Raw genomic sequence first — 21365 nt, 5'->3', positions numbered from 1 at the left:
ATCGGAAGCATTGTAACGAGAGAACCTTTCAGTCGACGTGATCGACGACGTTTCGTTTATTAACCTATACGGCCCCTTTGCCATTCACGATCGGCGTAATGAGCATCGATATCATCAGAGGAAATATTACGAATCGAAGGTACTTTGTAGTTAGAATACCTGTGAGATTATTCTCATTCCACGTGATCTGGTTTATACAGGGTGTTCGGCCATCCCTGGGAAACATTTTAATGGGAGATTCTAGAGGCTAAAATAAGACGAAAATCAAGAATATCAATTTGTTGATTGAGGCTTCCAAGATACTAAAAAATTAATTTCAAAAATTTCAAATCATTCACGGAAAAATTATTTTTGGTTTCGGGGGTCAATTACAATCATTTTCGGTGAATAGACATACCCTCGAAATTCTACCCATTTTCGAGAAAAAAATTCGAATAGGTGGAGAAATTCATCAGTGAAAAAAAATGTTTTCAAATCGTTCTAAAAAAATTATATTCAGTTACGAGGGTCAATTACAATCATTTTTGGTCATTACACATACCCCCGAAATCCTACGCACTTTCGAGAAAAAAATTCCTTAAAAAAAAATATGTCTGACCATATTATCGATATGTTTCCCTGAAATTTTTCGACGAAACAAAATTTTTTCAAATCTTTCTGGAAAAATTATATTCAGTTGTAGGGGTCAATTACAATCATTTTTGGTCATTACACATACCCCCGAAATCCTACTCAGTTTCGAGAAAAAAATTCCTTACCGAAAATATAATTTCTAGCCTGAAATGTCTGCTCGAATTTTCATGCGAATATTTAAAACGTCATAACTTCTGAACGGATTGGACAATTTTAATGTTTAAAAAAGCAAACTACGCGTATTTTAATGGAGAATATGTACAAATCGCAAAAATATTCGAAAAGTTGGTCCTTGACCCCGCAAAATGAAAAAAACCCCATAGAAATGGTCCAATTTTCAAACAGCCATAACTCCTACAATTATGAATATATTTCAATGAAACTTTTTTCTGAAGTAGAGCTTATGGGTACCTACAAAAAAGTATTAGACAACTTTTCTGTAGGGCGTCAAATAAAATTACTAAAAATGAAAAATGAATTTTTAAGAAAAATCGACAAGGGTAGGTGCCTAAATTTTTCGACGAAAAAAAAAAATTTCAAATCGTTCTGGAAAAATTATTTTCGAACGCGGGGTCAATTGCAATCATTTTTGGTGAATAGACATACCCCCGAAATCCTACGCATTTTCGAGAAAAAAATTCAGTACGGGCGGAACATTAAACGTTAATAACTTTTTAACGAATCCTCCATCAACAAATTGGTATTCGTGATTTTCGTCCTATTTTGGCCTCTAGAATCTCCTATTACAATTTTTCCCATGGGTGGCCGAACACCCTGTATGTCGCTGGGAGTATAGGAAGTTGGTTATGTGAAAATTCTAAAGGGATAAAAAGGGATAAATCTCTTTAAATTGGAAAATTTAAAGATGAAGCAAATTAAAATTTACAAAAGTTGAAGACTGAAAAGCGTATCTTGCCCCAGAGTCTCCTCTATTGCAAGCTACAATAGTTAATGCACACTTAGGCTCGAGGTGAAAGGAACTTGAGAACCGCTGAACGATGGAAACGGCGTTCAAAGAGTCTCACGAAAGGTAGTTTACTTTTACCGGATGCTAAGCTATTAAACTCTGAAGCAGTAATGAGTATAAAGTTGTAATTCAGCTGGACCGAAGGTAAGGTACGTCTCTGTCCAAGCTTCAAATGAAGAAGGTTTGCTTCGCTTCTCTGCGACGCCGGAACTTTTTCAGTCGCTTTGCTTTTAGTGCGGAATACTACTAAATTTCACGGCGAAATTAGTTAAAAGTTCCCAGCGAAATCCTCTACAAAATCCAACATTATGGTTACTAGAGATATCCTCAATTAGCACGCTTAAATACATGCTTTCTCTTTCTTTCTTTGTCCAGGAAATTCCGTTCGTAATTCTTGATGGAAGGTTCACATTTTTATTTTGAAAATGGCCGTGTGACTCGACAAAATAAAATTTATGGAATAGGGGGTGGAAACAGGGAAGTTACTCGACCACTTTGTATACACGAATGGATATTTAAAAAGCAAGTAGAGCTCCACCATTAGCACAGTTCCGATCGACTAACGTGCGCTTCCAATATCTGCTTTTCGGCGTAGCGATACAAGGGGGGGAAAAAAAGAACGAAGGGAAACGCAACGGAGGCGAAACAATTTAGAGGACCAAGCAGCCGCTGTTTCCTGCCGTTAAACGATTTCCGATTACACACGTACGCGAAAATATGGCCAGAGGTATAGGTGCATAACGGATGCACGCAATTACGATTCAAATTTTACGACTTGCTTAACTTAAATTACGCGACCCCAATTAAGGGAGATCGAGCGCGGCTGCCAAGTTTCTTCCCCCGTACGGCGAGACCAGGCTGCCAGCATTGTATCAAAATGTGGTCGTTTATGGCCTCGTTTCGCTCGCAGAGACCACTGCGTCTAGTAACGAATCCTTCTCTTAAGGCACGCAGAAAGTTCGCGGTTATTTAGCAAACAATTACTGTGCTCGCCAACGCTATAGACACTACGCACGCTTAAGTGAGACCATAACCTAAACTTTCATTTTTTTAAGCACTGCAGGTTCAGATGTTAAACCAGATCTCGACCCTAATCCAGACATAATTATTGTAACGTTTTAATTATCTGAATGTGTCACGAACATCTACATTTTTAACGCGTTTCTAACGAGGAAAATAAAGTAATCATCGTTTTCAAGTATGGTGTCTACTCAGAAGCGTTTGCCAGCTACAGTGGAGATCAGTTCGGATTAGTTTCGAAGGATTTGCCATGGAAATCGCATCGCGTGATATGTCTATGCGGTAAGACGCCCTTAACTAGATAAGACTACTGATAGGGAATCTTGATCTTAGTCTCCGTGTGCAATCTGCACGTATCTTTAGGTATAGTAACACATGGAAATATACGCATATGTACACTCCTCCCCACAATTATTTGTCGTCTAAGCTTTGTATATCAAAGCAAGGATCGCAATTTGGGAAATTCCACTTGGTTCAATTTTTTATTCAACAAACTCCGCTGGAACAAACTTCAATGCATTTACTTTATAATCTTTATTTAACTTTCAGCCTGTCATACAGGGTGTTCGGCCACTCCTGGGAGAAATTTTAATGGGAGATTCTAGAGTCCAAAATAAGACGAAAATCAAGAATACCAATTTGTTGATGGAGGCTTGGTTAAAAAGTTATTAACAATTAAATTAAAAAATTTCAAATCGTTCTGGAAAAATTATTTTTGGTTGCGGGGGTCAATTACAATCATTTTTGGTCATTACACATACTCTCGAATTCCTACGCACTTTCGAGAAAAAAATTCCTTACCAAAAATGTAATGTCTGACCATATTACCGATATGTTTCCCTGAAATTTTTCGACGAAAAACAAAAATTTCAAATCGTTCTGGAAAAATTATTTTCGGTTGCGGGGGTCAATTACAATCATTTTTGGTGAATACACATACCTCCGAAATCCTATCCACTTTCTGGGAAAAAATTCGAGGTGTGAAATTTTTCGATAGAAAAAAAAAATTTCAAATCGTTTTGGAAAAATTATTTTCGGTTGCAGGGATTAATTACAATCATTTTTGGTGAATAGACATACCCCCGAAATCTTGCGCATTTTCGAGAAAAAAATTCGGAACGGGCGGAATATTTAAACGTTAATAACTTTTTAACGAAGCTTCTATCAACAAATTGGTGTTCTTGATTTTCGTCTTATTTTGGCCTCTAGAATCCCCCTTTAAAATTTTTCCCAGGGATGGCCGAACACCCTGTATATTGATTAACAGTAAAATATTTGAATATAAAAAATGAATGGAAACGTAGAATATATTTTGAATCGAAAGCTGGCAATGTTTATTGAAAAGAACACATTGATATTAATTTATACCAAATGTTACAATATTTAAAGAGAAACGTCGAACAATATTATAACTCATGAAATATATCTGATCGAACGTTACACATGCAATATAAGTTTTGTTTTCCAAAAGAGACATCGCGTTAATTATACGTATATTCATTTTAATTATTAATTTAAATCTACTTGTAGGTGGTCTGCCAAATAGTTTGCTTCGCGGTTTCCGTGTATACGAGGTTCGAGAAACGTTAATCTACAGGGGTCTGCTTGCCACAGCTTCTGTCAGACTTTCTGAACTGTGTCCGATCAAATTAACAATTTACGGGGTAGTTTCGATCCGCCATCAACGAGCTCGACGCCTCGAATCGCATCAACGACAAACGATTCGAAGGAAATCGCCACTCTGTACCAAAAACGGATCGATTCCGACTCCGCCTGCGAACGTGATCGTTCCACACCCTTCAGGATCGATACCAGTGCACGTCGGTGCACGTTCACGCGATCGGTTGCATGTGTGTACGGACATGTTACTCGATGCTCGTGGAGTTAGGGACGTGTAAGTGCCTGTAGCACGGTGTACGTCTGCTCGAGGAAAGCAAATGGGAGGAAGTAAGGGGATTCAGTCGGAAGATACTGGTTGGTTCGGGTGTACCATCGATTCGGGACAGCATCCAATCAAGGATAAAGACACTGTGAAGATGACGTCCCACGTGATTGCCAGCGTTTGCTTGGCATGTGTGCAGCCTACATTGCATCTTGTCGTTGCAACTTCTATGCAAATTAGGCTGCACTTTGTTCCCGCGTAACCGCCACGACAGATCGATCGGTGCTAAAGTTTTCCGTAATCCGGGAGGGATGATTTTCCAACGAAGAAATTCACTCGAACGAATGAAAGAGAATGTTCTTCGTGGTCGATTTAAAACTGTTTCCTCGGAGGGAAAATAATTTTTTGGGATATACGTTGGAATTATCAAACACATTTGCAGTAACGATTAGTGAAATTTTGAGGGTACAAGGAGAACATGCTAAGGCTGTAAATGAAATTGGACCCTACGTTTCGTAATTTAGAATTTATCATTCGACAAGCGCCAACTTATCAAATATGGGTAATTTTAGTCCTTCGAGCGAAAACACTGCGCAAATGCGTTGCTCAAAGCGTTTACGAAGAACGGTGACAAGAAAAGCCACCTCAATCGCGACTTAGAAATGGCGGCAGTCTGCTTCCTAGCTCGACGACGACGCGTGGCTTTCTCTCGAATCGAGGCACAAAGAAAGTCGAAACCGCATGTTCGCGACGCGACAATCGAGACGCACGCTAATGGTATACGTGCCGAAGAGGAGATTCTGGGTAGAACACGGTGAATACTGCGGGGGAGGGGAGTGCAAGATGCCTAAGTGCGCAGAGCGAATACGCGTCTAAGTTGGCCGTGATCCCTTCGTCGTGTGGATTCGCGCCGGAATGCATAGGCGTAACGTAAATCCATGTTTACTATGCTAATACCGGCAAACTTGCCATCTGAAAGGATGCCCGGAGAACGTCTCATCAAATATACAGGCGCTACTTGCGCGAGCTACGACCGGACTAAACAGGGAGATGGAAGCGGCTGAGCAACGAAGAAGCCCCCGTTTTTATGAAGTCTGTTAAACCGGAACCCCGTGACCAGTTCGCCCTTTTCTTTGACCCTTTCTCCGGACCTAAGACGATGGAACTACTCTAGAGATTTCGAGGAAGGTTCAATTTCCTTACGAACCGGCGATCATGTAATAATTGTGATAGTCATAACGTGTGTTAAACATTTGAGTCGTTGGAAACATCTATGATATTTAAGCTAGACCTAAACGAAGTTTATTTGCAATTCCATTGTGGCGGGCTTGCTGTATGTCTTAGACGCTGGGATATTGAGTAGTCGGTCGAGGAGTGAAAATAAGACGAAAATCAAGAATATGAATTTGTTGATTGAAGCTTCATTAAAGAATTATTGAAACATTAAATTAAAAAATTTCAAATCGTTCTGAAAAAATTATTTTCGATTGCAGGGGTCAATTGCAGTCATTTTTGGTGAATAGACATACCCCCGAAATCCTACGCGTTTTCCAGAAAAAAATTCCTTACCGAAAATGTAATGTCTGACCATATTACTGATATGTTTCCCTGAAATTTTTCGGCGAAAAAAAGTATTTTCAAATCGTTCTGAAAAAATTATTTTCAGTTGTAGGGGTTAACTACAATTATTTTTGGTCAATAGACATACCCTAGAAATCCTAACCATTTCCGAGAAAAAAATTCCTTACTGAAAATATAATTTCTGGTCAGAAATGTTAGCCCGAATTTTCATGCGAATCTTTAAAACGTCATAACTTCTGAACGGATTGACGGATTTTAATGTTTAAAAAAGCAAACGACGCGTATTTTGCTATAGAATATGTAGAAATTCCAAAAATATTAGAAAAGTTGATCCTTGACCACGAAAAATGAGGAAAACCCCATAAAAATGGTCCAATTTTCAAACAGCCATAATTCCTACAATAGTGAATATATTTCAATGAAACTTTTTTCTGAAGTAGAGCTCATGGGTACCTACAAAAAAGTGTTACACAACTTTTCTGTAGGGTGTCAAATAAAATTACTAGAAATCAAAAACGAATTTTTAAGAAAAATCGACAGGGGGTAGTTGCCTAAATTTTTCGATGAAAAAAAAATTTTTCAAATCGTTCTGAAAAAATTCTTTTTAGTTTGGGGGGTCAACTACACTCATTTTTGGTGAACACACATACCTCCAAAATCCTTTACACTTTCGAGAAAAAAATTCTTTACCGAAAATATTAGTATCCTTGATTTTCGTTTTATTTTGGCCTTTAGAATCTCCCATTAAAATTTTTCCCAGGAGTGGTCGAACACCCTGTATAGGAGTTGGTGGTCAGTCGAGTACTTGTGAGAGAGCATACTCCTCTGCTGGCAAGTGATAATCATCTGGAGAATCAGATTTATGCCTATAACACTAGCTTCATGGTATTTATTCTAACATCGTTAAGTAACAGTATCCGATTTATCGATCGTCTGTGGAATATTTGTCGAAATGTAGCGAGACAGTTGCATGAAAACAAAATCCTACGCACAGTAGTAAATCGCGCCACGAAACATCGATTGCTGTTTAGTTGTCGGTAAAAACCGTAAGTGTCAATAGTAACAAATGATCAACACGAGTGAAAAACGAGACAGTCAATCTGTATCAACCTCTGCGAGATACGTATCCCGAGCATGTTCGGCAAAAAGGCGGGTAAAAACGAACAGATCCAGGCACTTTCGCCCTAAAAATTGGATTACGCGTACGTATACACGAAACGATGACTTACCAGTAAACGTTTCCCTAATCATGGTTCATCTTCTAATTATTTTTCTACAGTTCCTTCCACCCTTGAATTTGTATCCTTGTTCGTGAAACACCCTGTAATACTGCACAGAGAATCGAGTACTCGCCATCAGGTTTCAACCTGATTAACGAGACGATGTTAGCCAGACGATCCCTTCATGCCTCTTCGCGCCCCTGCTTTCTCTACACTCGATAAATCTTGGATCAGACAGGGTTCTCAAGGTTCTTTGATGATTTTCGTGTTCCTTTCGGGCACAGGACCGTAGGCTTCTCGACGGGAAATTAAATCGTTAGGTAATTTCTGAAATTCCCTCGTTTGATGTTTTAACCCCTCCGTTTTCATCGAGCGACGATGTTCCGTCGTTGGGATAGGATGTTTGTACATCCCCCGGCAGACGAAGATTGACGAAGTAATTTTGATACGGGGATATTCGTAAATACTCTTACGTATCTGTCTAGGTTGAAACGATACAGCTGAATAAATACGAGCTTTGGTCAAAAGTGGCAAGAGGTAAAACTTCGACCTAGCAACTGTACTATATTTAATTTTCAATTTTAATTTACGAATTGGATATAAACTTTCTTCGTTTCGAGTCTTTTTTTAATGGGTTGAAGAGATGAAAATCCCTCAAAGCTAGATCAGTTAGATAATCCAGAAGCTCAAAACAGCTTTATTATACGAATAATATCTGCAGGTTTCCTTTAAATAAACTAAACGTATCATTGTTCTTGTTCCTTCCTTGGAACAGACATACGGCGAAGCAAAGACAATACAATACATCGTTACATAACACTTAATACTAAACCTATCACGATCGATCAAATTAACCGGCGTATCAAAAATAGTTAAACTTTACATACGTACAGTTCCGAAACTACTAGTCTTTTACCCATTATTGAACCATCGTTAGAAGCGGTGAACCGTCCTTTTTAAAATGCTTTTTTGTTTTTGTCGATCGGACTTTCCGTTTTCGAGATATCGTAATTTATGTAAAACGTAATTTTTAAAGTTCCGCTCTCCGCCTTACGAAAGCCCATTAACGCGCATTAAAAATACTAAAACTTTAGATGCATGCAGTTCCGAAACTACTAGTATTTTATTAATAATTAAACCACTGTTGGGAGCGGTGAACCTTCCCCTTTAAAATGGTTTTTGGTTTTTGTCGATCGGACTTTTCGTTTTCGAGATATCGTAATTTATGTAAGAGGTAATTTTTCTTAATTCGACTATCGCTGTCTCCGTCTGACGCGTCGCGCCGGACCTCTCTTTCTCGTACGTGACGCGTGACCATCTGGCCGACTGACCTACTTTCAATGTGCGCGCGCGGTCAACGGCCTTGACAAGGCCGTAGTAAACAAACGCTTCGGACCCTTATATTTCCGGAACTAGCCACCGCATCGACGCGAAACTAAAATCGCTATATCTCCGGAACTAATAAAGCTATCGACTCGCACAAACGCTCGTTTTAAAGGGCATTTCATCCCCTATCTGATGACTATAACAACTATTATTATTTATGCTGTCTTCCATGTTTATTTTAACATTTACTTTTACGCTCGACTTGAAACAAAAATTGTCATATCTCCGGAACTAATAAAGCTATCGACTCGCACAAACGCTCATTTTAAAGGGCATTTCATCCCCTATCTGATGACTATAACAACTATTATTATTTATGCTATTTCCATGTTTATTTTAACATTTACTTTTACACTATGCACCCAAAGAAGTTTCAGCAATTCTTATTGATAATAAAATTGGTGTACAATAAAACTGGATTATAAATTATTTATTCAATTGAAAATGAGCCACCGATGTGGTGGCTGGAGGAGAGTGTTGACGGGCCACCTCACGTCTTGGAGGTCCATCCAGACTAGGAAAGAGGGAGGGAAAGGAATAGAGACAAGGACAATTGAGTGAAGTCTGCTCGGTGGCTAACTCGCGACAATAATCCTCGAGCGGATAGAACAGAAGCAACGAAAATCGAAAAAGTCGACGGTCCCGGTACAAAAGGCAGAAACTCTTGGACGAACACGTGCGATTTCGCGCGGCAGGACGACGAGAGGAGCGTTCGAAAACGTTCGACACATTCGCGAGACGCGACGAACCTCGAGAACGCCACTCGAAAAGCAGCCTTTGAAGACCGTTGAATCTATTTGTCGGCCTCGAAGGGACCTCGTTCGTTTTCCCAACCCCGTTGAAAACCACTTTTCTTGCTCGTCTTACTTTGTAGTTCGCGGCGAGAAGGTGGAGCGCAATCGTAGTCGCGGCGAAGGGCTGAAAGGAATGAAATCCGGAGGACGTCCGGCGTCCAGAATAGACGAGAAATTTCGAATGGCTTTCCGTGGTTTCGTAGGTGGTAAGATAAAAGACAGGCCGCGATTATTTGTCTTTTGCCGTTGGATGACAAAGGCCAGTTACCAAAGCCAGCCTGCTTGCCCGTTAACTCTCATTCTCTGCTCCGCATTGTGTTCCGTAAAGAGAACAGTTTTTTTCTGTTTCTCCCGTTGCAACCGTTTCCAATGTTCCCGATCTAGCGCAAGAAACGCGCAACAGCCAAATCCAAGGAACTTGTATTTCGTTTTTTACATTCCTTCATTGTGAGCTTTTGTTCCTTATCGAAGATATCGGTAACAAGAATGCGATCCTTATTCGATAGGAGCGAACAGCAGAAAAGTATTCTTTACAATTTAACGTTTCTGCCATCCTTCCATGAATCTCAACAGGAGAAATTTTACAATGATATTGTATTACATTGCGTATAAATTGATGAAGAACAGAGGGGAAGGAACGATTCATATTGCAATGTAAAGAAGACGTTCGGAAAAAGAAAAATCGCCAGAAATTACATCGACAGTTTGCATTCGTCGTCGTCGCGCCGCACTGTTCTGTAAATGCCATTTAAACTGTAATGTCGTATGAAACACACGCGTCAGACTGGCGCACGCATACTGCATTAACAAACTCACCTATGTTTATGCAAGAGACGCATCGACCATGGCAAAGAGCCCGGGTGAATGCTACGGCAATTTCACCAGCCACTTTGCTACGAAGTACTTACTTGATTAAGATCCTTGGATAATTTCAGAAGAGGGCGAAGAAACCACGGCGTGGAAAAGGGATAGAATTCCTGGGACCGAGTTAAAGAGTTATTCAAAAGCGATAAGTAACTAATGGAAGGAAAATCTGGATCTGAGGAAAGCAGGAACGAGTTAGAAATCTAAACTACGTATGTGTCTTTTAAATATCAGGGTATAATCCAGATATTTGAATTGTTAAAAATACTGCAATTGGAAAAGCTGACTAAAATTTAGCTCCCTTTGCTAATTTCGTAACCTTTGCCTCCGTTGCTGCGATTCTGACAAATCGCCACAGGCTTCGAAGCGTTTGACGAGTAACTAAATTTGCGGTAGGAGGAGTGTCAGCGAGAGACCGCTACTTAAACGCAGCCTACAATTTAATTTCGCTTTAACAGACTGTCGGGGACGAGGGTGAGGGATGAGCCTCTGTTGGGAGCCACATTGTTGCACTTCCCTGCGTGGTCTCAGCACAATGCACCTGCGTGCCAGTCGTTTGACGACAACTTGCGCATGCACCGCGAATATTTTGGCTCGCGTAAGGGAGCAGCCGGGGCTAAACTAAGCGTCCCTTTTGAAGTTACTCCCGAGAGGGTTCCGACGTGGTTCGTTGGGGTAGCTAAAACTGCGCAAAACAAGCAGATTTGCCCGAAGTAACGATCCACGTCACGACTCGTTATCGGCTCTCGAATCAAAGAGAAGCTCGCGTAGTCGAAATTGAAGGAGATTAGGAGCGGAAAAGGGGTTATGTTCGGGAAAAATGGCCCAGGGAACTTGTCAAAGATCGTCTCGCGGACAGGTTAGCGAGGATCGTTTGATCTGTTGTTTGATATAACGAGTCCGTAACATAGGAGATGTTCTTCAAAAAATAATTTAAATCGCTTTGACTCGCGTAACAAGTTTGAGTAACAGCAAGATATGAAAGTAAATTTATTGGGTAATAATTATACACATTATACGCATCGTAACTTAATACGTATATTTCATAACATGAAGTGTCAGTAGTATAGAAATTTACTTGTAATCCCTACAGTTACTCAAACTTGTTCTATGGCCTAAAGTCCCAGCCCGGTAGGATTAGGGTTAAGGAAGCTACATAAACTGAACTACGAAGTTTTACCTCATCCACTGTATTCGCCAGATATATCGCTTACTGCTGTTTCAAGCCTGTCTCTTGTTCCGACTCCAACATTATGCTTTCGCTAAGTATACTAACGCGTTGAATGCACTAAGCCTAGTCTATTCGAGCAGAAAAATGATTAGGCACACGAAGCTCCTCGTCAGCCTGATTTCAATCCACTCGATTTTAAATAATGTAAGATAAAGTATGCAGCTTCTTTTTTAATCAAACTCAATTTAAAACTAACGAAACGAGTAAAAATACGATTAATAAATTGTTTAAACATTCATGGTAGAAGAATCGAAAATCTAGGAACGGGGAACAGAGCACAGAACGATATTTCCGTCGAATAAGCTAAAAGTGACTCGAGAAAATTTTATGACGCAGCCGGTATCGTCGCCGTCGGACCCTCTCTAATTTTCTCCATCGCGGCACTTCTTCGTGGAGCTTGCACGAAAGCTTTTAAGCTTCGGATTTTGTTCATTGATCCAATGAAATACATCGGAACACTGTCGAAGACGTAGCTGAAAGTAGCGTGGATTAAAAGGGAGAAATATAAGTGGAACGAAAGTCCGCTCGCAGCTTCTGACCGTCACGGTGCCTGTTAAGAGTGATGAAATAATGCCCGTGGAAAGTACTTAGCGCACTCGTCGAGCTGGTAAATCGAAACGAGACGGGACGAACTTCGGAGGAACGAAAGCGACAGCAACCAATTGTTAAGAGTCGCAAATTTTTCGTTCGCAAATTCGTTGTCTCAACATTAGATTCACGGACATTGCACATATACTCGTATCAATGCGTCAAATAAATTGAACCAAAATATTGTAAAATATATTGGTATTTTTAAACGCGTCAGTAGAGAAAACAATAAAACGAAAAAATTTGTCGGAATTTGTTTCGTCCCTCGTTCTATGGCCACGATCGATATAAAATTCATACATACGTGTCGAACAAACGTCAAAGGAGGAACGCCCGACTGCGAAGAACCAGCTAAATTTAATAACCAGCCGCAGTGCGTGGCAAATAAAAATACGTTCCTCTCTAATTTACAATTTTCCGTCCTCCGCTTCCCAGCCGTGCGGTACATGGTTCACGAAATTAGAAATACAAGAGTTAAATGGAAAACGTGATACCAAGCCTCCATTTCGACTGGCAACAATTCATTCGACACCGTGTACGCGCGCATACGTTCGCACAGCAATCGTCTCATGGCGCTCTCGCCGAAATTTCGGTGTAATCGATGCTTCAGCAATCACAAAATAGTATTTCTAAACCACGAGGAATATATTGTAAGGAAAAATGGTTTAGCAAATCGTCGGAAAGTAATACTAACTAAAGGATCGGATGGTAATACGTAATATTATCGTGCGTTTTTAAAATAAATTTCTTGAAAAACGAAGGTTCTTACGAACGAACATTATTCCACATCTTTTATTTAGTTTCTCGTATAGAATGATTACATCGTCGTAGACTCGAAAAGTTTTCGAAGAGGGAAGGTTTCTAAAATCGTACACTTTGCTAAGTACTCGAATTGGTTCAACATTTCTTCTCGCTGTATTGGGAATTAAAGGTGCACTCGGAGTAGGTTGTAACGTCGCCTTCGTCTATTCGATGGCTCCAGAACAGCCTGGCGTACGGTTATTTTTCGAAGCGCGTAGACGAAGATCAGCTTGAATCCCCTTTGGCAACCACCTCACCGCGGAGGGTGGGATCTCTCTTAAGCTGGCTGCAACTTTTCTATAGGACCAGACACACGGTCAACATCGGTCTTTGTTTCGGTAAGGGTCGTTCTCGTGACGCTTTCTTTATCGCTCTTTCAGCTACTCGTGGACGTTACCATTGTCGGTAGAATGGAGCTACAGGGATCGGTGTCCCGCGATAAGAAGTAGGCGAGCTACTCAAATTCCAACCAGACATGCTAGACGGACCCCACGTGCACCGGGGACACCTCATTCCACTTTCTCACACTGTGCCAGATCACGCGTACGTGAACTCGTAGAGTTTCGGAGAGTCGACAAAGGGTAGCCGACACATGCCTTCTTTCTCGATTCTCCGATGCTGACCGTAGTAATTTCTGACCGCATCGTGGAGTCGAGACAGAAAGACATTTTGCCTCCATGCTCTTGAACAACTGAAATTCGACCTCACGCCAACGCCATACGATTTGGAATCTCGACTGACCAGGCATTTTCACTTCCCGAACTATGTAAGCTAACATAATCAAAGTACCATAGTGGGAAAAAAATTTTGTGAAATTTCGTTTATGGAAATACACGTTCCAAGATCCCCTGATCATGTTTTAGCTATTGAAAAACAAGAAATTTTTCTTTATTATTCCTATGTATGAGTGTACATGTGTATATTATTTCAGATATCACTCCTGATATATCTGGCAACGTATAACGATTACTACTGGATACTGCTGGCCTCTGCTGACCACTGATGGCCAATCCTGATACTTCTGACAACGTATAACGATTACTACTTTCTACTGCTGGCCTCTACCGATCTCTGCCAGCGTGTGCTTGTCTCTGCTGGCCTCTGCTGACCGCTGCTGACCACTCCTGATAGTTCTGACAACGTACAACGATTACTACTTGCTACTGCTTCCCCTGCTGGCCTCCGCTGACCACTCCTGATATTACTGATAGCGTATAATGATTGCAACTGGCTTCTTCTTGCTTCTGCCAACCTCTGCCAACCTCTGCCAACCTCTATTGGACCCTGCTGACCACTGCTGGCCCCTGCTGACCACGGCTCACCTTTGTTCACAACGTCTTACATGATATATATGTATTAAAACTTTGTATAATGTAAATCTATTGCAATAAATGTTATAATTACAAAGAATTCTATCTCTTTCATCATTTTTTACCTTTATTTCCATCTCCAAATCATTCCCTTAGTTATAAGACTGCCTGGCAAGCGCTCGATCGACGCTCCGTATCTTTAAAAATTTTCTAAGTTCCCCGGAAAGATTTCAAATCTCCCGCCGCCAGAAATTTCTGGGAATTCCTGGAAATGACGTCATTTCTAAGAATTCCTGAAAATTCTCGGAATCCCTGAAACTTCTCGGAATCCCTGAAACTTCTCGGAATCCCTGAAACTTCTCGGAATCCCTGAAACTTCTCGGAATTCCTGAAATTTCTCGGAAGTTTCAGGCACAGCAAAAATTCCGGCCTGAATTTTTCGGCAAAAATTTTAAAGAGGCCCCCCCCTGAAATCTTTCCCGGGAACTTTGCAATTTTTCTGGGTGAACATCGCAGCCCGCCTTCCATCTCTCCTGGTAAGCTTCGTCAACCGCCAGTGCCTCGTGCTAGCTGTGGGACTCTGAAATTTTTCCGCCAAGTGTTTGTTGTCTCCTGCCAGCCGTGGAACTTAGAAATTTTTCTGGAAGATCGTCGCTGGCCCCTCTCCTCTCTCCTGGTAGTCGTCATCCGCCATTGTTGTTGTCTCCTGCCAGCTGTGGAACTTAGAAAATTTTCGGGAAGGAACATCCCGAAAATTTTGCAGCGACACCCCCCCCCCCCCCCACTGGGTGGGAGACCGCCAGCCAGACCTGGCCGGACTCCCACCCCCCTCCCCTCCAGGGGAGGACCAGCTCCTGCCGGCTCCGCTGCTGCTGGGAGATGTTGCTGCTAGGAAGGCATGTCATGAAATGGCCCATTTAGAGTTGGGTTAACGAGTGTATATATAGAAACGAAGGCCCGAGCGAGCGCTTGTGAGAAAGCCTAGGCGGCGCCAGATTTGAAAACTTTCCGCGAAACTTTGAAAATTTTTGCCTCTGGCAGCTAGTACGCGGAGCTGGCGTTTACCCTATCGACCCGTAGCTATGGCGCTGACGGTTCCAGGTCCATTTTAGACTAGAAAATTTTTATCTCTGGCAGCTAGTACGGGAGCTGACGTTTACTGAATGAATGAATAAGTATCTCTAATCGACCATAGGTCAGGCCTGACGGTTTTTGGACAATTTTAGACATTGTTATCAGGAGGGGATGGTAGAGAAAGAGGTGGCACGTATCTTAATAACTATGGGAATGATTTCGAGAGGAAAGGAAAAGTAAAAATGATGAGAACACATGGAATTCTTTGGAATTATATCATTTATTGCCATAGATTTACATTATACAAAACTTTGATACATACAAACATATTATGTTATATTATATCATATCACAAGTTGTCAGCAACGATCGGCTGTGGTCAGCGATGATTAACTGACGTCGGGAGATGTTGGCAGAGGCCAGCTGGCAAGCAGTAGCAAGTAGTAATCCTTACACGTTGTCAGAAATATCAGGAGCGGTCAGCAGCGGTTAGCAGAGGCCAGCGGAGGGTGGCAGATGTCAGTAGTAATCGTTACACGTCGTTAGAAATATAAACGGTGGTCAGCAGAGGAGAGCAGAAGTTGGGGAGGTTGGCAGTAGCAAGTAATGATCCATATACATTGTCTGAAGTATCAGGAGTGGTCAACAGCGGTCAGCAAAGGCCAGCAGAGATCTGTAGTAAAATTCAAAAGTACATGAAGTCGTATCTTGTACCTCGTAAAAGGGGGTGTATCTTGGTAAAGGAGTTTTATGAGACATTACCTGATAATTCAAGTTAGCCACGAATAGAGGCATGTAGAGACCAGCAGTGGTCAGCAGAGGCCAGCAGAAGGTGGCAGAAGTCAGTAGTAATTCTTGTAGGTTGCTAGAAATATAAGAGGCGGTCTGCAGAGGTCAGAAGAAGCTGGAGGAGGCTGGCAGTAGCAAGTACTGATCTTTATACATTGTCAGAGGTATCAGGAGTGGTCAGCAGCGGTCAGCAAAGGCCAGCGGAGATCTATAGGAAAATTCAAAAGTACATGTAGTCGTGTCTTGTACTTTGTGAAAGGGGGTGTATCTTAGTAAAAGAGTTTTATGAGACATTGCCTAATAATTCAAGTTAGCCACGAATAGAGGCATGTAGAGACCAGCAGTGGTCAGCAGCGGCCAGCGGAGGGTGGCAGAAGTCAGCAGTAGTCGTTGTGGGTTGTCAGAAATATAAGCAGTGGTTAGCAGAGGCCAGCAGAAGCTAGGAGAGGCTGGCAGTAGCTAGTCGTAATCGTTCTACGTTGTCAGAAGTATCAGGAGCGGTCAGCAGCGGTCATCAGAGGCTAACAGAGGCTGACAGAAGTCCGTAGCAATCGTTGCACGTTGTCAGGTATATAAGCGGTGGTCAGCAGAGGCCAACAGAAGCCAGCGGTGGCCTGTGGGGGAATTCAGAAGTACATGTAGTCGTATCTTGTACCTCGTACGTTTCACTTATACTTCAGGTAAAATGGAGTATAACTGGGTAAAACAATTTTATGACATTACCTGCTAACTCAAGTTTCCCACCAGTAGAGACATGTAGATAGTAGTAGTGGTCAGCAGAGGCCAGCAGAAGTAAGTAGTAATCGTTATTCGTTGTCAAAAATATAAGCGGTGGTCAGCAGAGGCCAGCAGAAGGCAGCAGAGGTTGGGAGAGGCTGGCTGTAGCCAGTCATAATCGTAATACGTTGTCAGAAGTATCAGGAGTGGTCAGCAGCGGTGAGCAGAGGCCAGCAGAGGCCTGTAGGAAAATTCAAAAGTACATGTTACTTTATGATGGGCTATCGATGCTATCGGCGACCAGAATGTCAAGCTTTTCGAGAAGTAGTTCGTTCCGTACAGCGGTAGATTACGTGCCAAATATAATAGATCGAAAAATTGTTGGTTTCATTTAACTTTGTCATATGATTGCTATGTACGTTACGAGAAGGTAAATGTGAGCCTTTCTCTCTCGACTCCCAAGAGACGGTCCGAAATTACTGCGGGCATCTTTGGAGAATCGAGAAAAAGGGCATGTGATCTGGCATAGTGTGAGAAAGTAGAATAAGTTGTCCCCGGTGCACCCGGGGGCTCCGTCTGGCATCTCTGATTCCAACCCCGTGGCGAACTTTCTTCCTTTCGTTGAAATCAATGAACGAGGATAAGGGCAATCGAGTCGGTTGTGTTTCAGAAAGATGGATAACACGATGCTCGAGGGGACTTTTAATATGTTTAAGTTCCATTCGGTTGGCCAAATTAAGACACAGAGCACCCAGCATTCGATACTTACGATAATAAAGTTGTCGACGAATTAAAAAGAAAATCAAATATATTCTACTTGTGAAAAGTGGGGGATCTTTGATTTAATATGAAATATTTTCTAAATAACATATACTAGATTTTGAATTTTGAAAAACAAAGTAGAATCGTGCGTGGATGATTTAAAGAACGTCGCCCAATTATGGTATCCATGTCAGTTTTGATAAAACAACCTCCCTCTAATCAAGACGCCGGCCGTGCAAGTCACATTTCCTCATTATATTCCTCCAACGAAGCGACAATTCACACGATCTCACATACGAATCGACACATGTCGCCTCGCGTTTACCCCGCGCAGACCTGTCACAGAGAAACGTGCACGGTAACAATAGCAGAAGAAGCATTAGCGGGCCGTCATATTCAACAGAATATTCCGTCATGCCCACCATTCCTGTCGCAAGGTTAATTCTCCCAGCGTCGCGTTCCTCGCGCGACTGTAAATGGCTGACAGTCTCCGTGGGAACAATGGCCCCAACCCCATCCGCTTGATACGAACGCCACCCCCTTGGCGCGTTCTTCGGTGGATTTACCTGGTTCAGACGAGACGCGACGAAGAACGAAATGACAACGCGCCGGAACAAAGACTGCTTTAGACCTTGAAAGGGACGAGCGAGGAAAGTTAGGCGGTCCGCTAGTTAAACCGAACAATTTTTCTTTGACCGTTCCCTCGCCTAAGAGCAGACGATTCTTTGTTGAGCGTCTTCGCTAAGTCGTTGCACTATTATCCAAGACATCGTCTCGTACGAGTAATGAGTAATGTTGACGCTGTCGCCTCTCTTTCCCCGTAATACCTCACCAGGGTATTCTTTACTGCTCCGTGACAATAGTAATACGGATCCGCTTTAGAATTCCGAGAGTAACTATACACAATTACACCCTGGTGCATATGCGTGAATAATGAATACTCTTGGGTACATCGGCTGAACTTGTCTTGAATTCAGGTTTCAGTGAATATTCTATACGCGTGTCGTCGTTTAACCACCGATTGCAATTCCGAAGTAGTCGATCCAACAGGAGGCCAGACACCCGATATGACAGATGCACAGAATTATCGCTGACTCGTACTACTCCATCCGTTTTTTAGATGCAATATTTTAGATGGAATTATATCTCTACGATTGTTTATGTTACGTCCCTTCGCTGAATATAACGAAAATATCACACTAGCGTCGGTCTATACTACTTAATTCAACCAAATTAAACAATTATTTTAAAGAGGTATTTCGTCGTTAATAACTCAATATTATTCTGCCTGAACTACCGTCGAACTCATTTATCAATCAACACTCCATACGCATAGTTAACTGTTCATCGTAATAATGCAGTAGTTAAGCCAGTATGAAGCCAGTCATTTAACGCACGATCGATGTTCCCATTCGAGAACACTTACGTTCTAGTATAACGTTTCTAAATAAATAAATTATGCAGGAATAATTGGAGATTATTCAGCGTGAAATAGGAGACGCGTGACTGTACATAGTCGACAGAGGGTATGAATACTTCTCTATTTGCAGGGATGGTTAGCCACCGATTGCAACTCCGAAGTAGTCGATCCAATACGAGGTCAGACGCCCGATACGACAGATGCACAGAATTATCGCTGACTCGTACTACTTCATCCGTTTTTTAGATGGAATTATATGTCTACGATTGTTTACGTCATGTTCCTCTGAATATAACAAAAATATCACATTAGCGTCGCAGTCCTTAAGAGATGTGACGCTCAATTTTAATAACCCTATATTTATTGCACGTTTTCGTAAACTAAATAAATGAATTACACGAGAATAATTGAAGATTATCTAGCGTGAAATAGAAGACGCGTGAGTTTATGTAGTCGACAGTGGGTATGAATGGATACCTCTCTATCTACAGGGATGGTTAACCACCGATTGCAACTCCGAAGTAGTCGATTCAATACGAGGTCAGACGCCCGATACGACAGTTACACAGAATTATCGTTGACTCGTACTACTTCATCCGTTTTTTAGATGCAATATTTTAAATGGAATTATATGTCTACGACTGTTTACGTCATGTTCCTCTGAATATAACAAAAATATCACATTAGCGTCGCAGTCCTTGAGAGATGTGACGCTCAATTTTAATAACCCTATATTTATTGCACGTTTTCGTAAACTAAATAAATGAATGACACGAGAATAATTGAAGATTATCCAGCGTGAAATAGAAGACGCGTGAGTTTATGTAGTCGACAGTGGGTATGAATGGACACTTTTCTGTCTGCAGGGATGGTGGACAGCGGGAGGAGGCATCCGGTGTTGCTGTACATTCACGGCGAGAGCTACGACTGGGGAAGCGGAAACCCGTACAACGGTAGCGTCCTGGCCAGCTACACCGACCAAGTGATCGTCACGATGAACTACCGGCTGGGCGTGCTCGGCTTCCTGAACGCCAACGTGGCGCCTCAGACCCAGGCGAGGGTCGCGAATTACGGTCTGATGGATCAGATCGCGGCGTTGCACTGGGTCAAAGAACACATCGCCCTGTTTGGCGGCGATCCCAACAACGTGACGCTGATGGGCCAAGGGACAGGGGCAGCATGCGTTCATTTTCTCGCCATCAGCCCGACCGTCATACGAGGTGAGCCGCATCACGCCCGCGTGCATGTCGCGCCGGAAATGAGTTCGTCGACGCGCGCCCGACGCTTGGAATATTTTTCAACTGCCAGGGGTGCTTGTAACGTTCCACGCAGTCACTCCGTCACTTCTTCAGCTTTTATTCCGAAACAGCGTGCAACGCTGAAACGTTCCCAGCACCTTTCGATCTTCGAAATAACGCGAGGATTTCTAATTGCTTTTCGAACGCCAGAAAGGTTTGCCTCCTTGTCGATGTAATATGACGTTTTGGTTTTCTTATATAGGATATTGCAATATATTCTTGAATACTGCAAGGCTAATAATATTAAACTATATCTGTAGCTATCTGTTCCTTTTCGTGACTACTTTTACGAACAAATGTAAACGAAATGGAATAATGTACGTTCGAAAAATAATTCGAAATAGAATCGTCTAGAGGTTACGTTCATTGAAATGCCGACGAAGACTTTTTGAAGCACAAGTAATTTAAAGAAAGATAGAAAAATAAAAGAGTGGAAAAAATTTCGTTCCGCGCTACGGGTGTCTTCTTTCCTCGTCCTCGAGTATGAAGTTCATCCAATTGAAAGCGACATCCGCCAAGCAATCTCGACAATTCACTAGAACGTCGGAAACTTCTGAAACTACGCACATAATACGGAGGAAATACACATTTCATGTCGGTGACTTCGTAGCTGCGCTCTATTCGGACCGAAACTACGAAATTCTATTCCGTATCTTTTTCCCAGTTTTGGCACACGGTGTTTGTCGCTTATTCCTTGATAAACCTCGCCAAGCGTGCCCGCTATTGATATACGCAATCGCCAGACGATTCTTCGATAAAATTCTCATTGTGCACAGTTATCGAAGACCGGGTCGCCGCGCGACAGGTCGCTAAAAATCGTTCAGACCGAGAAATCGTTATCCGATGAGTAACGAGACGCGAAGCCTCTCTTCTTTCAATGCAGGAGTTCAATCCTCTTCGAAGATTCCTGCAGATTCCTTCGATCGTGAACGAGACTGCTAACGAGACTCTCTAAAAGAGTCGAAGAGGATACGAGCTTACGTGTGTTCGAAAGTACGACGAATAGTGGCGAAATTTATCAAAAAATT

The 21365-nt window shown here is 42.0% G+C and overlaps 1 protein-coding gene across 6 annotated transcripts in view; it reads left to right on the top strand.

Annotated features, from left to right (window-relative positions):
• Nlg-4 (neuroligin 4) overlaps positions 1-21365 on the top strand; it is a 425248-nt gene that overhangs the window by 262807 nt on the left and 141076 nt on the right. For all 6 annotated transcript variants that reach the window (XR_013079732.1, XR_013079733.1, XM_076765746.1 and 3 more), the window contains one exon: positions 19906-20259. Coding sequence is in view for 4 of the 6 variants with exons in the window: in XM_076765746.1 (XP_076621861.1) it covers positions 19906-20259 (354 nt within the window). In the remaining 2 variants the exon portion in view is untranslated. The remainder of the gene's footprint in view (positions 1-19905; positions 20260-21365) is intronic.

This window comes from Colletes latitarsis, chromosome 5 (assembly GCF_051014445.1).
Source record: "Colletes latitarsis isolate SP2378_abdomen chromosome 5, iyColLati1, whole genome shotgun sequence".
Classification (NCBI taxonomy): Eukaryota; Metazoa; Arthropoda; class Insecta; order Hymenoptera; family Colletidae; genus Colletes; species Colletes latitarsis.
This window is presented reverse-complemented; position numbering and strand designations above follow the sequence as displayed.